This window comes from Trichogramma pretiosum, unplaced genomic scaffold, assembly GCF_000599845.2.
Source record: "Trichogramma pretiosum strain Unisexual culture from Peru unplaced genomic scaffold, Tpre_2.0 scaffold65, whole genome shotgun sequence".
In the NCBI taxonomy this organism is placed as follows: domain Eukaryota; kingdom Metazoa; phylum Arthropoda; class Insecta; order Hymenoptera; family Trichogrammatidae; genus Trichogramma; species Trichogramma pretiosum.
In genome coordinates, this window is record NW_019641689.1 from 377,748 (window position 1) to 396,366 (window position 18,619).

The 18,619-nt window shown below is 44.6% G+C and overlaps 1 protein-coding gene across 1 annotated transcript in view; it reads right to left on the reverse strand.

The window, feature by feature from the left end:
• Positions 1–18,221, reverse strand: part of LOC106651074 (protein daughterless) — a 71,657-nt gene extending 53,436 nt beyond the window's left edge. Inside the window, exon 1 of the mRNA XM_023461738.1 lies at positions 16,807–18,221. Within this exon, the coding sequence (XP_023317506.1) occupies positions 16,807–17,064 (258 nt within the window). The 5' untranslated portion in view covers positions 17,065–18,221. The remainder of the gene's footprint in view (positions 1–16,806) is intronic.
• Positions 18,222–18,619: the final 398 nt, after the last annotated feature.

Consider the following 18,619-nt stretch of genomic DNA (forward strand, 5'->3'; position numbering starts at 1 on the left):
TAGTATGAGTTGAGCGAGTGACAGAGGAGCGAAAGACGAGGAAGAGACGAAGGATGAAAAAAACGAAGGAGAATATAACGGACGACGACGCCGATCTACGGATCAACAGCAGCAGTAGCTTGTACAGCAAGTATATGGCTTATGCGCAGCACGCTCCAACATATTAAGAGAAGTGCTGCGTACAGCGCGCGCAACGAATAAAATGAGTGTCGACGGTGGTGAGTTACGCGCAGCGGCACATATTATATGCAGCTATATCGTAAAAACTCATCAAAGCTTTTTTCTCTCCCGATGATGTCAGCGCGCAGTGTATTATTTTGTGCGTAAGGCCATTTGATTAAGCGATTTAGAAACAGTCAGGGCACCTTAATGAGACGAGCTTATCAATATTCTACCTATAATATGCTCACTTAAATGGTTCTCTCGGTCGCACATCACGAGGAAGATGCAGCAGCAGCAGCGATTCGTTTCTGCTTTGATCGCGCGGAGCTCGGACGCGTCGTTCTCTCTCTCCGTCGAGCTATACTCGCATATAACGGGCATATATTACAGCTGCTGTTGAGCACGAGCTCCTGCTGCGAGTATACAGCCGCATATATATCGCAGCTACCAGCAACCCATTGCTTTCTTACGCCTCGGGCGGCCCTAATTCGAAGATCTTCCTTCCAAGATCTCTCGGCTCGAGACCAAGATGAGTTTCTTCTTCTTCTTCTTCTTCTTCGTCTCTTTCGTCCGAAAGGGGCTCCGGATTATTATAATATTGAAAATACTCGTGCCAGAGAAAATTGTCAGAAGGATGGCCGAGTATTTTCTAAGCCGACGCTGCTTATAATCCGTTTGACGCGTGAATATACGAGCGGCAGTCAGCTATGCGCGTCGTGGTCAGTTCAAAGGTGGCTGAACTCGCGGCGCACTTGATTCCGCGAGTCGTTGGTCGGCACGCGACTGGCTAAAATCTGCAGTCAGCTCGATCGCTGATCGGTGTATATAATAAGGTATATAATACGAGCGATGGTCGGATTCTAAGTCGCGTGGCAACAGCAGCTCGCAGAATTTGAGGCTCTTTCGCTCGCTCGCTCGGCAGGAGAATATTTAGCTACCTATAATATTATTTGGCTGAACGTCGACAAAGAGGAGGAATCGAGCCTTTGAAGCGCGTCGCGCGCGTTGTACATGTTTATATGTACATACACGCACGCGAGCTCGAGTATGAGTGTGTGTGCGTGTAAAAACACGAAGAGAAAAAAACGGAGCTCGAGTATAGTAATACACGGCAAAAAGGATAATACAGGCTCGCGAGCCTCGACGCTCGATCGTCGAATTGAGAACCCCTCGACGGGACGACGAGAGAGAAGCACGCGTACGCTCGCGCGTTATTGGTCGACGGTCGCGCGCACCTGGCGGACAGCTGCTACTCTCTGCACCAGCACACACGCCCACACGCACAAGCTTATATACTACCTTTTTTCTCTCTCTCTCTCTCTCTTTCTGCGTATAAGTGTTTGTAATGTGTATACATATTCGTGCGTGCGCCCGATCGCCTGCGAGGCTCGATTTTTGCTCCGCAAAGGCCCTCGCGACGACTCGCGGCGCGCGCCTGCCGCACCGCTTCGTATATCCGACGAGAGACTCGAGACAGCTCGAGCTTCTTTGCATGCGTATACATATAATAATGCGTAGTACGTATAGCTGGTCAAATATACTATACCAAAAAGAGAGAGAGAGAGACAGGCGAGAAAGCATCGTGGCAGCTCAGCAAGGCCGCGATATATAGCTACTCCTCTCAGCGTCGGCTTCTTGCCAGCAGCAGCAGCAGCAGCTCCTTTTTCCCTTTTTTCAAACCTTTTTTTTCTCGACTCATTTTTGCATATATGTACGCACACGCGCACGTAGCATGCCTGTACGTACATAATGTATATAACACAACTCGCAACTACACGCCCGACGAGAGATTCGTGATGAAAGTCACGGCTTTCAAAAGTCTATACACCCAAAAGCAAACACCTTGCTAATTATCTCTTCTATTTATCAATTATTCATTTTTCTTAGACTCTCTATCGAGCAAACCAAATTTGGTCACGGCTTTTATTTTTCTTCTCTTGTAAGAATAATCTACATGATTCTCGAGTTTTTTTTTCTTTACACCAACGCCGAAACAATTGGGATTTTCTCTAGTTTTAGCAGAAAAAGAGTTAAGAAACGACTTTCGAGATTATAGAGATCCGGAAAAGTCTTACAAAATCTTTGAAATAGCAAGTAGCCGACTGCGCGTCGTGACGTTCGCATTTAGATGCTTGTAAGTGAGAGACGATATCGATCTTGTTGTATAATATGTCATCGATTTATAAGAGTGTCGAAATTCGCAACACAGTCTCTTTAGAGAGTCAATTTTTATTCAAAAATAAATTGTTCAAGTGATTAATTTTAGATAGATTTGATCTTTAATTATGTGCTAATTGCGCAAGTGCAGAGTAAATTAGCACCGACGAACATGATCATTGTACAAATAAACAATTTACCAAAGATTACAAAGTATATTTTTGCGGATCGTCAAACTTTTAAAGTATAATGACTTTTACTAATATTCATGATGTATTCGGCAAGAAATGATCGTTTCGAAGCTCCACTGATAAAAAAAAACCATGCACATTAGTAAGAACTCACTTGTTTGTTTTCGAATTATTAAATTTTTCGTGGGAAACCCTAGAGATTTCCAACCGCAAATTCCCGCATTTTTATTAAAAACAAATCGACGTATCGACACATTACTCGGGTTCGCAGACAAGAATCGAAACAATTGCAAATTTTTAGTATTACGATCATTTTTTTCATCGCAGTTTCATTTAGTGAAATTAACCATCAATGTGTTTACAATGTAATTTACTACCTGCCATTCGACACGAAGTTTATAAATAATTGTTCGTTTTAGTACAAGTTGACGACGATTCCGGTCTCGCACTCGAGTGTGAGCTATTGCAATCCGTATACAAGCTCGCGATCTGCAGTCAACATGTGTTACCAGCTATACTACGTGTTGTATGCAGATATATATACACGGCGCTGACGCGCGCGACAATCGAAATCACGCTCCTCGTAATTTACTCGTCGTCGTCGTATACGCAATTTCGCTGGCTCGTGTACATCGCGTCGAGCTTGTGCAGTCGATTCGCGTGTATATGTAATGCTCGCTTGGACTAAAATAACCGGGCCTCGCGGAACATAATTCTCGATTGCTCGCGTGCGAGGGCAAAAGTATCGGATTCGAGATTGCGCTCGAAGAGGCTCCGATAATTCAAGTTTGACACTTGACGCGACGATCCGCATTCCTAACAGCGAGATACACGTATGTGTACAACGCAACGATGAAGCTGTAAGTTGTCGGTAAACACGACGCTCTACCGGTTCGAATCGTTTAGCCAATTTGCGCGCGACCCACCCCGATCTGTAAGCTACTGTGTATACGTCCAGACGCTGTGGTACGTGCGCCAGAAAATATAGGCTATCGACGAAGCTAGAGCCGCGTCGCGATTGAGAATGATGATCTTCTGATACGCTGCTCGCAACTATGTATGTGTGTGTGTGTGTAGCAAATGGCTGGCACTGCTTAACAAGCGCAGACGATCGGTATAGTACACATCGACAAAACAATATGGTACTTAATTTTCGTTTCTCTGCACTGCTGTGTACGTCCTATAGCTAAGATAGAATAGACACACTCTCGCAAGACTATACTTGTTAATTCAGGCGCATTACGGCCGAGACAATATATCTAAAGCTGTGCTATTTTATTCGCGCGCGCGATTGACATTCCTGGTAACGATTATCGAGCAATATCGTCGCGCTATGACAAACGTTGAAAGAAAAAAAGAATTATGTCGCGTATGACACAAATTGCTCGAGCGTTGGAAGAAGCAACTACTGCCTGTGCCTCTCTTCTCTATAAACATTCTCGCGAGCGAGCTTACAACACGCGCGGCGCGTGCATTGTATATTTTAAACGCGTGCGCGCGTCGATGACTTGCAAGTAAATCTATATATGTTCTATGTATGCGCGTGAGTTTTTGTTTTATTGACGTTGCACTATAGTCCATTTGGAGGAGGATTATTTTCAATGAGAAAAAAATGAGAGTTTGAGATTCCGAAATAAGACAAATCACTGAATCGGAAAAATCGTTTCATTGTATACGCGATACGTAAAAGTAATTAATTCTATAAACATTGCAATGAAATGTGATTTTAAAATTCTAAGAATGTCAAGTAGAATGCAATGCTTTAGTTTTGATTTTTAAAGTCATATAAGATAATTCTAACAAAATCCGACCGAAATAATCTATAAAATTATATTACGTCATTATTTTGAAAATATAATTCAAAGTGTTAGAACAACCAGACATACCAAATACCCGAGTGATTTTTGCATGTTAAACCACACACTTATTTGTATCGTTACGTTGAATGTTGAAGCGAATTTCAGGATATTCGACCATTTTTCTGTGTCATTATAATTGTGCGGTCGAAAGTTCGCAGAGAAAAGGAAATGAAAAGGGGCAAAAAATATTCGAAACAACAACAATAGACTGTTAGATTAAAATAGAAAAACCATTAAGATGCGGTTCGAGAAAACGAGGAACAAGCACATACATGACATTAAGCGGTGATACAACTGCGGCCTCATGCTCGCATGGGAAAGACACCATGAGACTCTAAATGGCAAAAACTCTAATGTCACGCTGAATGTGCAAATGATTTTTCTTTTTAATAGTGAAGCATCGAGCACGTAGAAATAAAATATATGACTGTATGACCCAATTTTTACCAAAATTTTGAAAATATTGTAATAACATGTATCTCAGTATAATTATTTAAGATATTAATCATTACTTTCGACTAGAAATGAATCTGAACTTTGTAGTAAGAGAGTCGCGGGCATTGAAAGTTGAAAATATAGTCAGGCTGGTGCACATGCGCGCATATCGCATATTTGAATGCACTTTATCGTTATGCAGCTAGTGAAATTTCGTGGCAATTCACGTCGAGTGATTTATCCTGCGCAGTTACTTTTTGTACAATGGCTCATGGGTGCCGATGACCAGCTCATTTGCATTTTTATATGCACGAACGCGACCTATTCATATCGCTGCTACTATATATTCGCTGGGACCTCGTATTTGGCGAAAATGTATTCCCATACATGCGTCAGAATTCTCATATGGCTAATATTCATCTCTCTCACTCTCCTCATGCAGAGATAGTATCGCTTCGTGAGAACAACAAATTTCAATTCTTCTAAATTATATTCAACGACAGTATACAAAAAGCAACGACGGCACAAACAAATATATTTAATGCCTCTCGCGCAGCAGCGAATTCTCTCTCTCTCTCTCCGCTGATTTGTCAGAAGCTCGTCGCATTTTATTGCCAGCGCAGGGAGATAAAGAAATTTGCCATATGCAAAGCGCGCAGTTGAATGAGTGCTTCATAATGAAGATTAAAAATTGTTTCGAGAGGCTTGTCGAGGTCGCGCGCGCGCGAATCGACTAGCTAGCTAGCTAGCAGTAGTAGTTTTCGTGCTCGGAAGTCGGAACTGGAACACGCGAGAGGTAGGCTAGCACGCACGAGTATAACATAGCAGAAAGTATAATCGATAAATTACAACTGGCTGCGGAGAGGGGGGTAATTTCGACGCCTCGGAAGAGTAGCGAGCAAAGTTTGGCCTCCTACGATTTATTCTCAATTTTGCACAAGCGCAACATTTCGCTGCCGCACGCTGGTAGGGTTCATAGCCATATTTCGCGAATGTTAGTAGTGCGCAGAGACGCTCTATATACCTATAGTACTGCACGATATGTACTAGCGCACTGCATATTGCATAGGTACATATATACTGCTGCTGCTGCTGCGAGGTGTCGAGGCTCGTTTTGTTTGTTAGTCGTTCATAAATCGTCGGACGATGTCCTTTTAGCTAGTTCACATGCGAGAGAGAGAGAGAGAGTTGCAATGTGCAGCAACGAGTTGTGTGCCAGCACAAGTTTTGCGCGCAGGCAAACGGATTCCGTGTATTGCCGCGTAGATAACTTACGCGAACAGTACGCGAAAGAGAGAGAGAGAGAGAGAGAGAGAGAGAGAGACGTGTTCGCGACATTATAATGCGCTCGTTTTCAGTTTGTCAGAAAGTTTCTCAAAAAAGTTTGCTCGAGCGCAGCGAGCAAAAATTCCGTTGATTTATAGCCGCGTACGCGCGTTATATTATTTCTTCGTACCGCGACGCGACGAGCTTTCGGCGTGGTGGCAGGCGCGCAACTTTTGATTTGATATCATTCGCGCGCTTATGTACTCGCAGAGCAAAGACGACGATTCGTACGTGTACATAAGCGATCCGATCTTTAATGCGCGCGCGAGCTCGTTTTTCTCGCTTGGCTCGGAGGAACGTCTCTCTCTCTCTCTCACTCGCGATTTAATGGCTAACATATTGTGGACCAGAGCCATAAGTATACGGCATCGAGCCATAAACGAAATTCGACGCGGTCTCGGTTAGTCGCTTTATGTATACTTTGCCGCGAAGAGGAAAGAGGATGCCTTTTATATGTATAAACTACACGGCATGTGTCTCGGGATGTGCTCTCGATAAACGTTCGGGCCATTAAAATCGTCAATTACTGCTCTCTAGGGTCCAAGTACGCTCAAAGATCGGAGCCACGCTCGAGAGGACTTTCTATGTGCTATGATAGCGCGTGAAAAATACAAGCAACGCGTTGCGCGGCGACGTACACGCACACAAGCACACAACGCAGAAACTAAAACTGAAATCCATAGGTTACGTTAGAGTGCGAGAGCGATAAAGCGGCAGAAGAGAAGCACCGATGCATAATGTTGCCCTCGAAATCGGAACGAACGAGGCTTGGGTCTGGCGACAACGACAAAAAGACAGCCAGTACGAGTGAGTTGCTCGACTCTGCGCTCGCTATCGGTTCCGAAGCTTTATAATATAAACGCGAGGGAGGAGTTCCCGACGTCGCTCGCTGCGACCAAAGTGATCGGGGAGGAAGCGTGAATTATACCAAAGTGTAGAGCCGCCGCGACTTGGACTCGCCATGAATTCGAGAAAAACGAATGAAATAAGATGGTGCGGCTCTGCGCGCTTGATTAGCATAGGTCATTTATCGTGCGCTCCGCAGCGGCTAAAGACATCTATTATTTCCCTCTCAATGTCGAGCCATATGGCGCACGCTTGTCACGGTAGAAAATATAAAAACAGCCTCTCGGATATCGACGGAAATTCTTGAGGCACACGCATAGCGAAAATTCTATACTCCTCTCTAAACGTCTCCGAAAGACATTATAGACCTTAATAAAATTGGAGTTTAAACACAAACAAACAAGGAGTTAATAGCTGAGCTCGTTTTTATGAGCGTCCGCATCGCGACTCATTTGAGAAGACATGTATTCGCTTTGTATCGCGTTCGTGTACGATTGGTTTTTATTGTGATTGCTGCTGCTGCTTTTTGTACGTTAACTCGAGAAGAATCGAAACGGTTTTTCTTTCGAACAAAGTTCAAGTTTTATCTCACCCCTGCCAATCATCCGGCTGCATGTTGCTTGACAAACGATTACTCACCTACAACAATAAAAATAATACACATTTTTAAATTCGTTTTTATTGTTACGGTTATAATAAATGAATTACGTTATGTATTAATAAAGCATATTCATTTAGTTATAAAAAATTGTATCATTATTGTTATTTTGAGTTTGACTCGGAATATAAAATATTCTGTAAAATTGAATGTTTTTCAATGAAATTTAGGTAATAAAGAAACGCATAAGTATTTCAAGAGTCAATCGCTTTTGTATAAAATAGATCGTTGACGCCCACCATATGCACATTAGTCGAGCGCGTAGTGGTACTCTTGAGAATTGCGCTGGCATTACGCGTTTAGTGCTTCGCGCAACAGGCCGCGCGTCACACGAAAAAAAAATCACGCGATCGATTTAATCGTACTTAAAAGTTCAGAGTGAGTAATAGAGACAATCAGAGAGACGATTTGTGCGACTTTGCCAATCGGCGTTAGCTGTTTGCTTTCATTTTCCTAATTCAGCTCTTAACTTATTCTTCGGCTTTTCTGCGAGCAGCTCGTCGCCCGTCGTGTATCGATCGTCTTTATTCACATAAAGCTCGAGCCGTTGCCTCCGTACACTGTAAGCACAGAAGCAACATCGATATAGTATCGTCATTATTATTCGGCATTATATTCGCTGCACAACGCGCACGTATACGTCAAACGAATCGGAGTCGCTTTGAGAGCTTTGCTGCGCTGCGGCTCGAAGGAGTCAAAGAGGCGAGAGAAACTGCTGCGTTGGAAATGTAATAGAATCAAGTAGTCGAGAGGAGACTGCTGGGCAACCGTAGCTAGGTATATGTAGGTCCTCCTTCTCCGACGACGACAACAAACGTCGTGCGGCGACGAGCAAACGGCACTCGTGCTGCGGCTCGAGCACGAGCTCTATATATATCTATCCCCTAGTAAGCAAACACGAGCCATGGATAATCATGGCTTGCCTATACCTAGCTACCTTATATACATAGACGAGAGCATATTTGCTTCTCCGCGTCCGGCATCTCTCTCTCTATCGTCCTATATGTCTCGCGCACTTCTGATTCAATTGGGTTTGTCGGACATTAGGCTATATTATACCGGGCAGCTCGTACGTATTCCTGGCTCGAGCTTGTATACTGCCCTGCAGCGGCGAAGCATTGACGGCTTCACTCGATAATATCGGAATTGTGGACGATACTCGGTGAAGCTGCTTCGGAGAGCTAAATATGTGTGCAAACAAGAGAGAGACTTGAGTAAGACTCCCGCAATGCTCGACTGTGGGCCTCGATATATGCCTTATTCGATTTCCATCCCCGTGCGTACATCATTTGCGTGTAAACATTACACAACTATCGATATATTATTTTCAATATAACAATCGTACGCTCGCTCCTGCTCCATTACGCGCATCGGCGCTCAATTTATATTCTTGCTTTTATACAAACGCGCGACATAATGGGATATCGCGCCGAGAGAGAGAGAGAGAGGGTAGAGGGCGAAAAAGTGAGTCAAGGTTACGCGCGCGAGAACGGAACTCGAGGCATATATATCGAGAGCAAATTGCATTGCAATTTGTACATCTAGCTATGAAGCAACAACGGAGCCGAGCGAGCATCTGTTCGCGTATATAGCTGGCTGCTCTCTGCACTTGTTGGGGTCCAAGTGCGCCGCGGCAACGCGTTCGAGAGGGCAGCTGTCATTCTCTACTGCCTTCGAATCGAATCGCGCGCCGCGCGTACACGCGGCGATATAGTACAGTAGCTTTCGATTTTGCTCCAGTTATTCTGATCGCTGATCGATGCAGCGCGGCGTCGAGCGCTCGAGTTTCACGAATTATTTGCCGATGCGCGAGAGAGGCGCATTTATTTCGTTTCCCGGCCTCGTTAATTTTCGTATTTTCGTCGAGACATATGTTTTTCGAGTCGATACAAGTAACGCTCGTTGACAACCAAAGCCGACGTTTTTTACTATAACCGTTTTTTTATATCTTAACCGTAATGTAGTTTGGAAAAAAGAATCTCAGTTATCAGAAAGTGACGATGTACGTGGAACGTTACGGAAAAAAGTAAATCTTCGCGCCGCGACGTCTTGATCTTTGACAAATAATGCGTGAAATGGACAGATGGCCAATAACCAACAAATCTTATAGCGTAATGCGCGAGCAAGTGACGCAGACTGGCAGATGCAGAGGAAAATCTCTCGAATTATTAAAAACCTCCGATGGTTTTTAAGTCGACGACTCTCGATGCTTCGAGGAAACGAGATGAAAGTATCGCATTTTTCGATGATGTGTGGAGAAAAATTAGCGTCGAAATTCGAGAAGCGCAATACTGGATAATAAATAAATGGTCGAATACTGAACTCACTTCAATTAAAACGTTACTTTTTTAACCTTTGGCTTAATTTACATTTCAAGAGCATCGTCAAACATGGATTGTTATTATGGAATGAAGCAAAATTTTCGACTGTACTGCATAATTTTTTTTTTTTAAGCAAAGAATTAGGTTTAAATTCAGTTATGTTTTATAGCGATGTAGTTCGTCAAGATTAAAGTAATTCACGAATCACAGAAAAAAAATGTCTGGAACCAAATTTTCTTGTTCGCGAGTTAATCGAAAATGAGCCAAGACGAAAAACATACTTGTAGAGTAAGGATGTCGAATCGCAGCCGAAAACGAAGCCAAGAGTTTTTTTAGCCCAAGAAAGAAATAGAAAGAAAAAGAGCTAAGACAATTGGAGAGCCGAAAAATACTCAAGAGCTCCGGGCTTCGGATAAAGAAAGAGAGAGGCAGGACGAAAAAATGGTATAGGCTGGTGCGGCTCGAAATGAAAGCCTCGAATATCAAGAACGTAAAGAAATTCGAACAACCGGACGTGAGCTGAGCGGAGAGAAGCGGTGGCGGCGAGGGCAACGGAAGTAGCCCTTAAAACGCGTCCATATACATTTATGGCGTAAAGAATCACGGCCGTTTTTGACTATCGGAGCCGAGGAAGAGGAGGAGGAGGAGGAGGATTCGTGTAGCAGCAGCCACCGAAGGCACAGTATCGCAACGACGAGCAAGTGAAATAGCTCGGACGGTCTATTATTCGAGAGAGGCGTGTGTGCTGAAAATGTTTCTTGTACACGAGGCTCCGAGGGCTAATTACCTTTTTTCAGCCTAACTCTCTCTTTTTATCTCTAGACAGTGTTTCGGCTACAAGCGCGTATTTTGCTCTCTTTCAACGTACAGCTTATTTTCTTTCTCGGATCGCTTCGAAATTTAATATAAAAAAAAGCGATCGCAAAAGCTATCCAAGCAAAGGAAGCAGACGGCGGAGAGCCGAGGCGTATAGCCAACATAGAAGGAAAGTTTGGCTCGAGAACGATCGGCTGCAGGAGCGGACGTTTCGCGCGCACTTTTTCTCTCTCTCTCTCTCTCTCGGGCGCACGAGTTGGATCGACGAATTATTAGGCTGGAAGTACAGGAGCCGGCGTGTGCGCGCGCGTGAGAGGGCCAAAGAGAGGGCCTCGCTGCTGCAGCACGGCCGAAACTTACTTTCGCCGCTCTCTACTGTATATAGCAAGCCCGAGCGAAGAACGGCGCCGTCACGCCTCGCGCCATGGAACGACGCGCGCGCGTACACCCGTAACTTTTGCGCACGCGAAAACTAAAAAACGAGAGCATCGAGCCGAGCCGAGCCGAGCCGAGCATGTGGATCTCGGGGCAACTTTTCGCATAATACCTACTTATTCGACTTATCCGGAACTTTTTGGCCTTTTTCAGCCGGCGAATTCTCACGCGAGTTATTAGCAATTTTGAGAAACGAAGCAGTCCTTTAAATTACAAATGAGAAAAAGCAGAGAATTGATAAAGTAAAAATAACGTTGCGATGTCACACTGACGTTACATAGGCGCGAGAAAGAAAACACGAGTGCGCGGGGAGAGGAAATTTTCTTGGGATGATTCCAAGGGGTACATCGGCATGCGCGAATAGCGCATAATGTACGAACTGCAGTTGAAGATGTTTGCGAGAACGATGCACGTAGAGAAGGGCCGAGAGAGAAAAAGAGGAGCGCGAGCGAACGTAGCGGCGTGTGCGCGAGTTTGGTCAATTATTCGAGTCGATGGCGCGAGTGGCGAGTTTAACGATACCTGGAATTACTCCAGAAAGTGAGCTCCGGGAGTGAAATTACGGCATCTCAAGAGAGAGAGAGAATGAGATGCGAGTTCCTTAGCCTCGGCTACACACACCACATACACACAAGTGCTATTCATCAAATAATGGCCGACAGCTGTCGATTTTCTTGTGCGCTCGCTCGGCCGTAGCCAATGTTATACCCTGCATGCGTGAATACGTGTTTGGTCCGCGCGCACTATCTTATAAGCCGGTGTTGTTGCGTCTACCCTCGTCTTTCTATATATGTAACGCGTATTCGTTTTATCGTCGAGTCAGTGTCAGTCCGATCGTGTATATAAACGTGTACTCTCATGGACGACGAGGTGTAAAACTACTTTTGGCCACCTAAAACAGATGGTTTTCCCTTGCATGATTTAATAGAATTTGGTGCCAAATACGCCTAGAAAACTCCGCTGTCTGACTTGAAAAGAAAATGATTCGCATACTGCATTTCAGAATAGCTGAAAAAATCGCCTGATTGGTAAACAAGTGAAAGAAGGAAAATAAATTCCTTCTGATTTGAGTATTGTAATAATCAAAAACTAATTACTGCGAGATGACATTTACACATTAGAAAATATGTTGCGCCTTATCGTGTAATTATGCTCAATGTAATTTTTTATACATAATCATCAATCATTGCTGCGATTGTTTATTATTTTTCAAGATTTTAGAAGCTGTGTAAGGTATGCACAGACCCCTAAATCCCCGCTGTGCAAAACAGTTTTATTTGTAAAATAAGTCAACTCCATGGCTAGCGGGGTTCGGTCGCGGTTCGGCTATTATCGCGCACGCACGCCTGAGATCGGGTCGGGCCAATTTGACAGCAGCAGCGTGCAATAACCAGCCTCCGCTACATGTAGTATACATCATATTATACTGCTCGCGATTCTTGGTTTCATACGACATATTTATAATATACTTTCTCTTATCGTTGCCCCTCAACGAGTCTCTTATCCAATTGGATTTACGCAGTGCACGCGTGCCTCGAACGTGTATGGAATTCGTGTGCCGCTGCTGCTGCTGCTGCGCGCGACCACGACGCCGCAGTTTAATAAGAGAGAATTTCATGTTGTATTGGTCTCCTCGTCGTGCACGAAAACAGTATAATTACATGCGCGAGCTCGAGGTGCGTAATATATTACGAGCTGTTATCGTCAAGTGTCACACTTCATTCTTGATTCCAACTTGCACACTTCTACCTGCCCGATACGCCGCGCGCAGAGCTCTCAAAAAAAAACTTGAGATTGTATTACCATGCCCAGCTTATCTCGATCGAATGTTTATCTTTATCGCTAAGTACACGAGAATAATAAAAAAAAATTCATTCCTGTAAAGTAAATTATCTCGCGTGGAACGCAGCTCTCCGTACTGAAATATTTTGCTTTTTTTACGCTGCAGCACTTGCTCGGTACCTGCAATGGATCCAACTGTTTAACATATTCGAGAAAAAACAACCCGATAAAAAGAAATGACGATGAATATACCAGTGCGCCGCGGGTAATTATGCACAAATTGCTCATTATACGCGCTCGACGATTATAACTGTCCATTTTTTGTTCTTCTCGCACTTGCGCGGGTCATTGCATTTTTTCTTCGCTGAATGATTCGTCTCGGTGAACTCGAAGATTGAAAAGTAAAACATTTCATTTCTTTTCGACGTTTGCTTGAAAGGAGCAAAGATGAATTAGCGAAGGTCAAGCACTTGGCCATCCCCAAAATTAAAGCTCGAAAAGATCACAAAAGCTATCCTCTGGCTAGATTTGAGCTTTTTAATGCATGCGGAGAGGTCATCGAGCGAACAGCACACGTGGACAAGTCGTACAAACTCGCCGCTAAAAAGCCTTACACACGATAACTAGCGTAGCACTGTAGCCAGCAAGCACAGCGCCAAGTTCACGATTTCTTACTACGATCAGTAAGACGTAGCGGTACTTGCCAACACACAAGACTCTTGTGCTTCTTCTTCTTTCCCCTTTTTTCCCCCTTCGTACAAGCTCATAAGCATATACACGCGATCTCTTTGTTTTGTTTCCTTTTCCTTTTCTTCTTCGTCTCTCCTCCTTCCTCTTATTCATCATCTCTCTCTCTCTCTCTTCTTCTTTTCTCTTTTCCGCGGCCCGTAGCGCGAGCTTATTTGCTCGGGCAATAATTCCGCTAGCGAAAGGGACCGCATTGTTTATTTTTGCTTTTCGAAGCTCCTTGCATCTATATATCAAATAAACATAAATAAATATAGATATTTACGTACACGCGAACGAAATATTTATTCAGCGTACGAGCAGACGCAAAAGAAGAAATTCAAGTTCCAACAACAGATCCTAGTTGGCATTAAAAACGCACGAAAGATAATAATTCGAGTCGATATTTTCTGCAAGCTTACGATTTTCAAGTTGCGTGCAGCTTTATAAAATCTGTCACACGAATCATTGCCAGCGAGAAAAAAAAAATCTGCCAAAATATTTGAACGAGAGCTTTGTTGTCGCATTACGAGTTTGCTCGAATCTCAAATTTGAATTAGTATCAGTGCTTCAGCGGTGCGGAAAAGATCTGGCGACGAAGTGGGTCGAAATGTACATTCCCCGTGTTGGAGAAGTGAAAGGGTCGTGAATTCACGATGAAACCGGGGAGCGGGTATAGCGCTACGATCCTGGCAACGGAGCGGCAGAGAGAGAGAAAGAGAGAAAATCGATGTATAACGAATCCTGCTCTCTCTCTCTCTCTCGCTCTGTCTCTCTCCTTCCCTTATAGTGCTCCGCGCGCGCGCGACTAACAATGGTGTGCAAAGCAGATTAACAAACAGAATAAGCTAACGCATAATCGTATTATTTCTAGCTTAGTTGCATTTAAATCAGATAGAAATTCCATTTAACGAAACAATACCAAGATGATGAGTTACTGCTCCGCAGATTTAAATAAACTATCTTTGTGCACGCGCGCGCGCGTGTGTGTGCTCTGCATTAAATAATTTACTCAGCTCAGAGCTACGAAATTTACTTTTAATACTTTTAAAAACCTTTAATAATAATTATGGTCGAAGCTCAGTTTTTACTTAGTAAGGGTAAACGTTTCTTCGGCTTAGATCATGCTTTATTTTTAAAACATCAAACATTTCGTGCGTACGTGCCAAGCATTTCTAGTATATCGTTTTGTTGTTTTCTAATTATTTACGAAGTTTTGAATGAAGAGATTGGAAATTTTCATTTTTACACAGGGATGACTGATGACACATCTCGTCATGTTACTATCATTCGAAAATAATTTGGAATAAGGAAATCAATTGCGGATGGAATTTTAATTATTTAAACACTGTCATCTTTAATCTGATCACGATATTATTCACTGTAATTATTCACGATAGCGCATGCATGTACATCAATACAAGTTATCTCCATAGATATACGATGTTGTTACATAACATTACAAGTTTACCGAGGGAAGATTGCCCAACAATCTTTAATCAATGAAAATTATGATCAAGTTCGAGAGGATTAGATCAAAATCATTGAAATGACATTTAAAAAATGTATAGCATTCGAAAACTATTAGAAAGGGATGGATTTTTGTTTAAAAAATTATCAATTTAAAATGAGCTTTTTTTACAGCTTTTTATGCTTCTTGAAGCATCGGTAAGTTGACACCTATAACGACGACCTTTACGTAAGCGCAACGCGGCACACGCCTGCAGCAAAGTATGTACACGAAACGAATGCAAGGCACGAAAAACGTTTTTTCTTCGATGTTATTATGTCAAAGCTTGTGGTGACAATGCAGCAGTATATAGGCGCGAGAGACGAACGACGGCGTTACAGTCGCCCGCAATTATTTGCTAGACTCGCGCGCTCGAGTCATCCCAAATAAATTATAAGTGGCCTCTCTGTGCGCGATGTGTATATCATGAGTGCGAGCCAATGTGTTTTCCTTCTCGATCGTGCATCTGTTTGTGGACTCACGCGACAGTGTGCCTCAAGGAGAATTATTATAGCTCATCGCTGAGCTAGGCGGCGACATGTATACACGAGCGCGTAAACGTCAACGCGACTGCTGCTGTATACAATAGCAAAAAAGCACGTTGTGGCGCGCGGAAAGCGTCTCCCAAAAGGCTCCGTTGAGTCCGCGATATATGTATGTGAGCGAAATTAGCGACAAATTCGGTTTGATTACACGTCAAAGAGAAAAAATAAAATTGACGAAACGGGGAAAAAAACTCAAGGCGTATACAACAATTGACTCTTTGCTTCGAAAGTCAAAGCAGTGAGTTTGAGCGAGCGAGCCAGGCCGCGCGCATTGCTCATTATTTGATCATTCTTATCGAGGAATTAATTCTCATCAAACAGCTATCGCGGTGTTAGTGCGTGTGTATATAGCAGCGTGGCAGGCAAGACCGGGCGACAATTAATTTGTATATCTAGACTTTTCGCTTGAGCGCGTCTTCTCTTTCTCTCTCTCTTTCTTTCCGACTCGATTTTGTGAGTGTGGCCTTATCTGAAATTGAAAAGTCGGATCGCTGCTGCTGCTTTGGCGCAAAGTCGTGAACGTATACACACGATCTGCGCGGGGCCACGTTAAGAAGTAAGCAGCAGCAGCAACAGAAACAGAAGAATAAGAAGAAAAAGAGAAGCGCAATCGCGACCTCTTGTTTTCGAATCTGCGCAAAAATTCCGACTGCACAAACTCTTGGGAAATGTGTGCAGCTAAAGGAACGATACGCGAGATGCTCTCCGATCCGCGGTGCACGTATAAATGCAGCACGAGAGAGGCAGGCAGGTGGTTCTCATTTCAGTGCATTAAAGTTGCTACGTACTCGCGCGTGTACCTACATAAGTTGCGCACGCCTGCATAGCCCGAAGCTAATTTTAGTCTTGGCCTAAAAGGGAGAGAATACGCAGAGCGACGCAGCACACGGTGCTCTCTCTCTCTTTCTCTGGTATACATCGGGCTCGATTCGCAAGTATGCGAGGATAAGCGTGTGGGTCCGTGGCCAGTAATACGTAGCGAGCTTGTGACGCGCGTCGCCTGATGGTAGGGTAGGGGGTGTATCATTGAGTTATACCTGAGGCTGTCCAGCGACGATCGACTGGTAAGCCGAGTGAAAAACCTGGCCGATCTGCGTGAGGCCGTCGTCGCCCATCTGGTGATACATGTTGATGTTGTGATCGGGGCCAGCGGCGTGTCTTCCACCGGCGCCGTTGTTCATCGCGCCCGGTGACTCGACCACCACGACGTCGACGTTGTTGTTGTAATTGTTGTTGACGACGCGCAGCTTGTCCACGGAGTTGTCGACGTCGCGCATTATCGAGTCCGGTTGCATATTATGGATAATATCCGCGCACAGACACTGCACTCGTCGACGCTTCTCTCGGTGCACCAAGACCGGCGCGCGCGGGTGGCTCTCGCTGCTCCGTCTCTCTCTCTCTCTATCTCTAAGAACCCGTAGCGAGAAAAGCAGCAAAGCACCACCGCACGAGGCTTCGCTCGAAGGCGGTTCAGAAACTAAATGTAACTATTCACGGCGAAATAAAAGTCACCCGGGCCAGGCAATAGTTGTGAACTTTGAAACACAAACACAGAGACCTGAGGCCAAACGACGCTTACATTAAGAAGAGGTATATAACTCGCAATCAGCAGCAGCGGCAGACGCGGCAATTAGCTGATCGACACTGCGGGCCTCTCGCACTGCAAAACGATCGACGCTCATCCGCGACGCGGAGCGTGTCAGAGAGCCTCGCTATTGGTGGTAGTAGCCGCGAGTTGGATCGTAAGCGACGGCGACTCGTCAGCGCTCATGATCGTGCGCGCACTCTGATGACGATCGCTCGACAGTATTATTAAAGCGGCACAACGTTAGTATGGTGTTGATGCGAGCCCTTTATTATTATTTGGCTCGCTGCTGGCACAACATCGTCACTGCTATTTAACTTGTTTTGTTTGTTATTGTAATTGACACATGCGGAGCAGGGCCTGTGCTACTACGTATATACTATGTAGCAGTAGAGTATACTTGCGGCCGCTCACGATTCGTCGCGCACGTGCTCCGCAGCGCTCGCGCACCTGTGTGTGCCTGGTGTTAGATATTTATATTATTATTATTATGAGTGTGTGTACGTATGTCACTTGGACTGCAGTGGGGTTTTCGGGTCTTCTATATGTACCCGCACAGCACTTATTCTCTCTCTCTCTCTTTCGTAGCACACTTGATATCGTAACGTAGCACACTCCCGCTACAAGGCGAAACGAGTAGTATCGGAGTACACTCGCGTCCTTTTTATATGTCGTACGTGCATCGATATTATACGTAGGTGTGTGTGCATGTATTGTGTGCGTTTTCTAGTGCGTGTACGCGTGTAAATTTTAGCGCTAAACACAGAAGGTCGCTGTGTCGCTTCGTGCGGGTTCGGCAGAGTGAACTGCGCTCTACACGCGAACCCCTGGCTCTTGGTCGAAAGTGCGCGGCGCAACTACTACTGTGGCGATGCTTTCGCGATGCGAGGCAGAGGGGAGTCTTGTGCGCCCTTTCCCACCACGCACTACCACACGCCGCACTCGTATACAGTATTATAGCAGTCGGATACTCGGCTCGGCGGCACCGGCTGTTGGCCTGCGCTGCGCTGGCGCTGCTTTGCACGGCTTTTGCGCCGACGACGACGACGACTACTGCCAACACTGTGCTATACTCGCGCGATATTCGTTACGATATACCCTCTCCCTCTCTCTCTCTTTCTCGCGCACTGCTCTCTTCCTATATAATCTGCCCTATACGTCTGCTATATAGTCTGCTATATATAGTCCACCTCGGTAGTCTGCTGCAGTTCGCACGAGTTCGCACTCTCGGGAGCTCTCGCAACTCGTATAGCTAGCTATACATA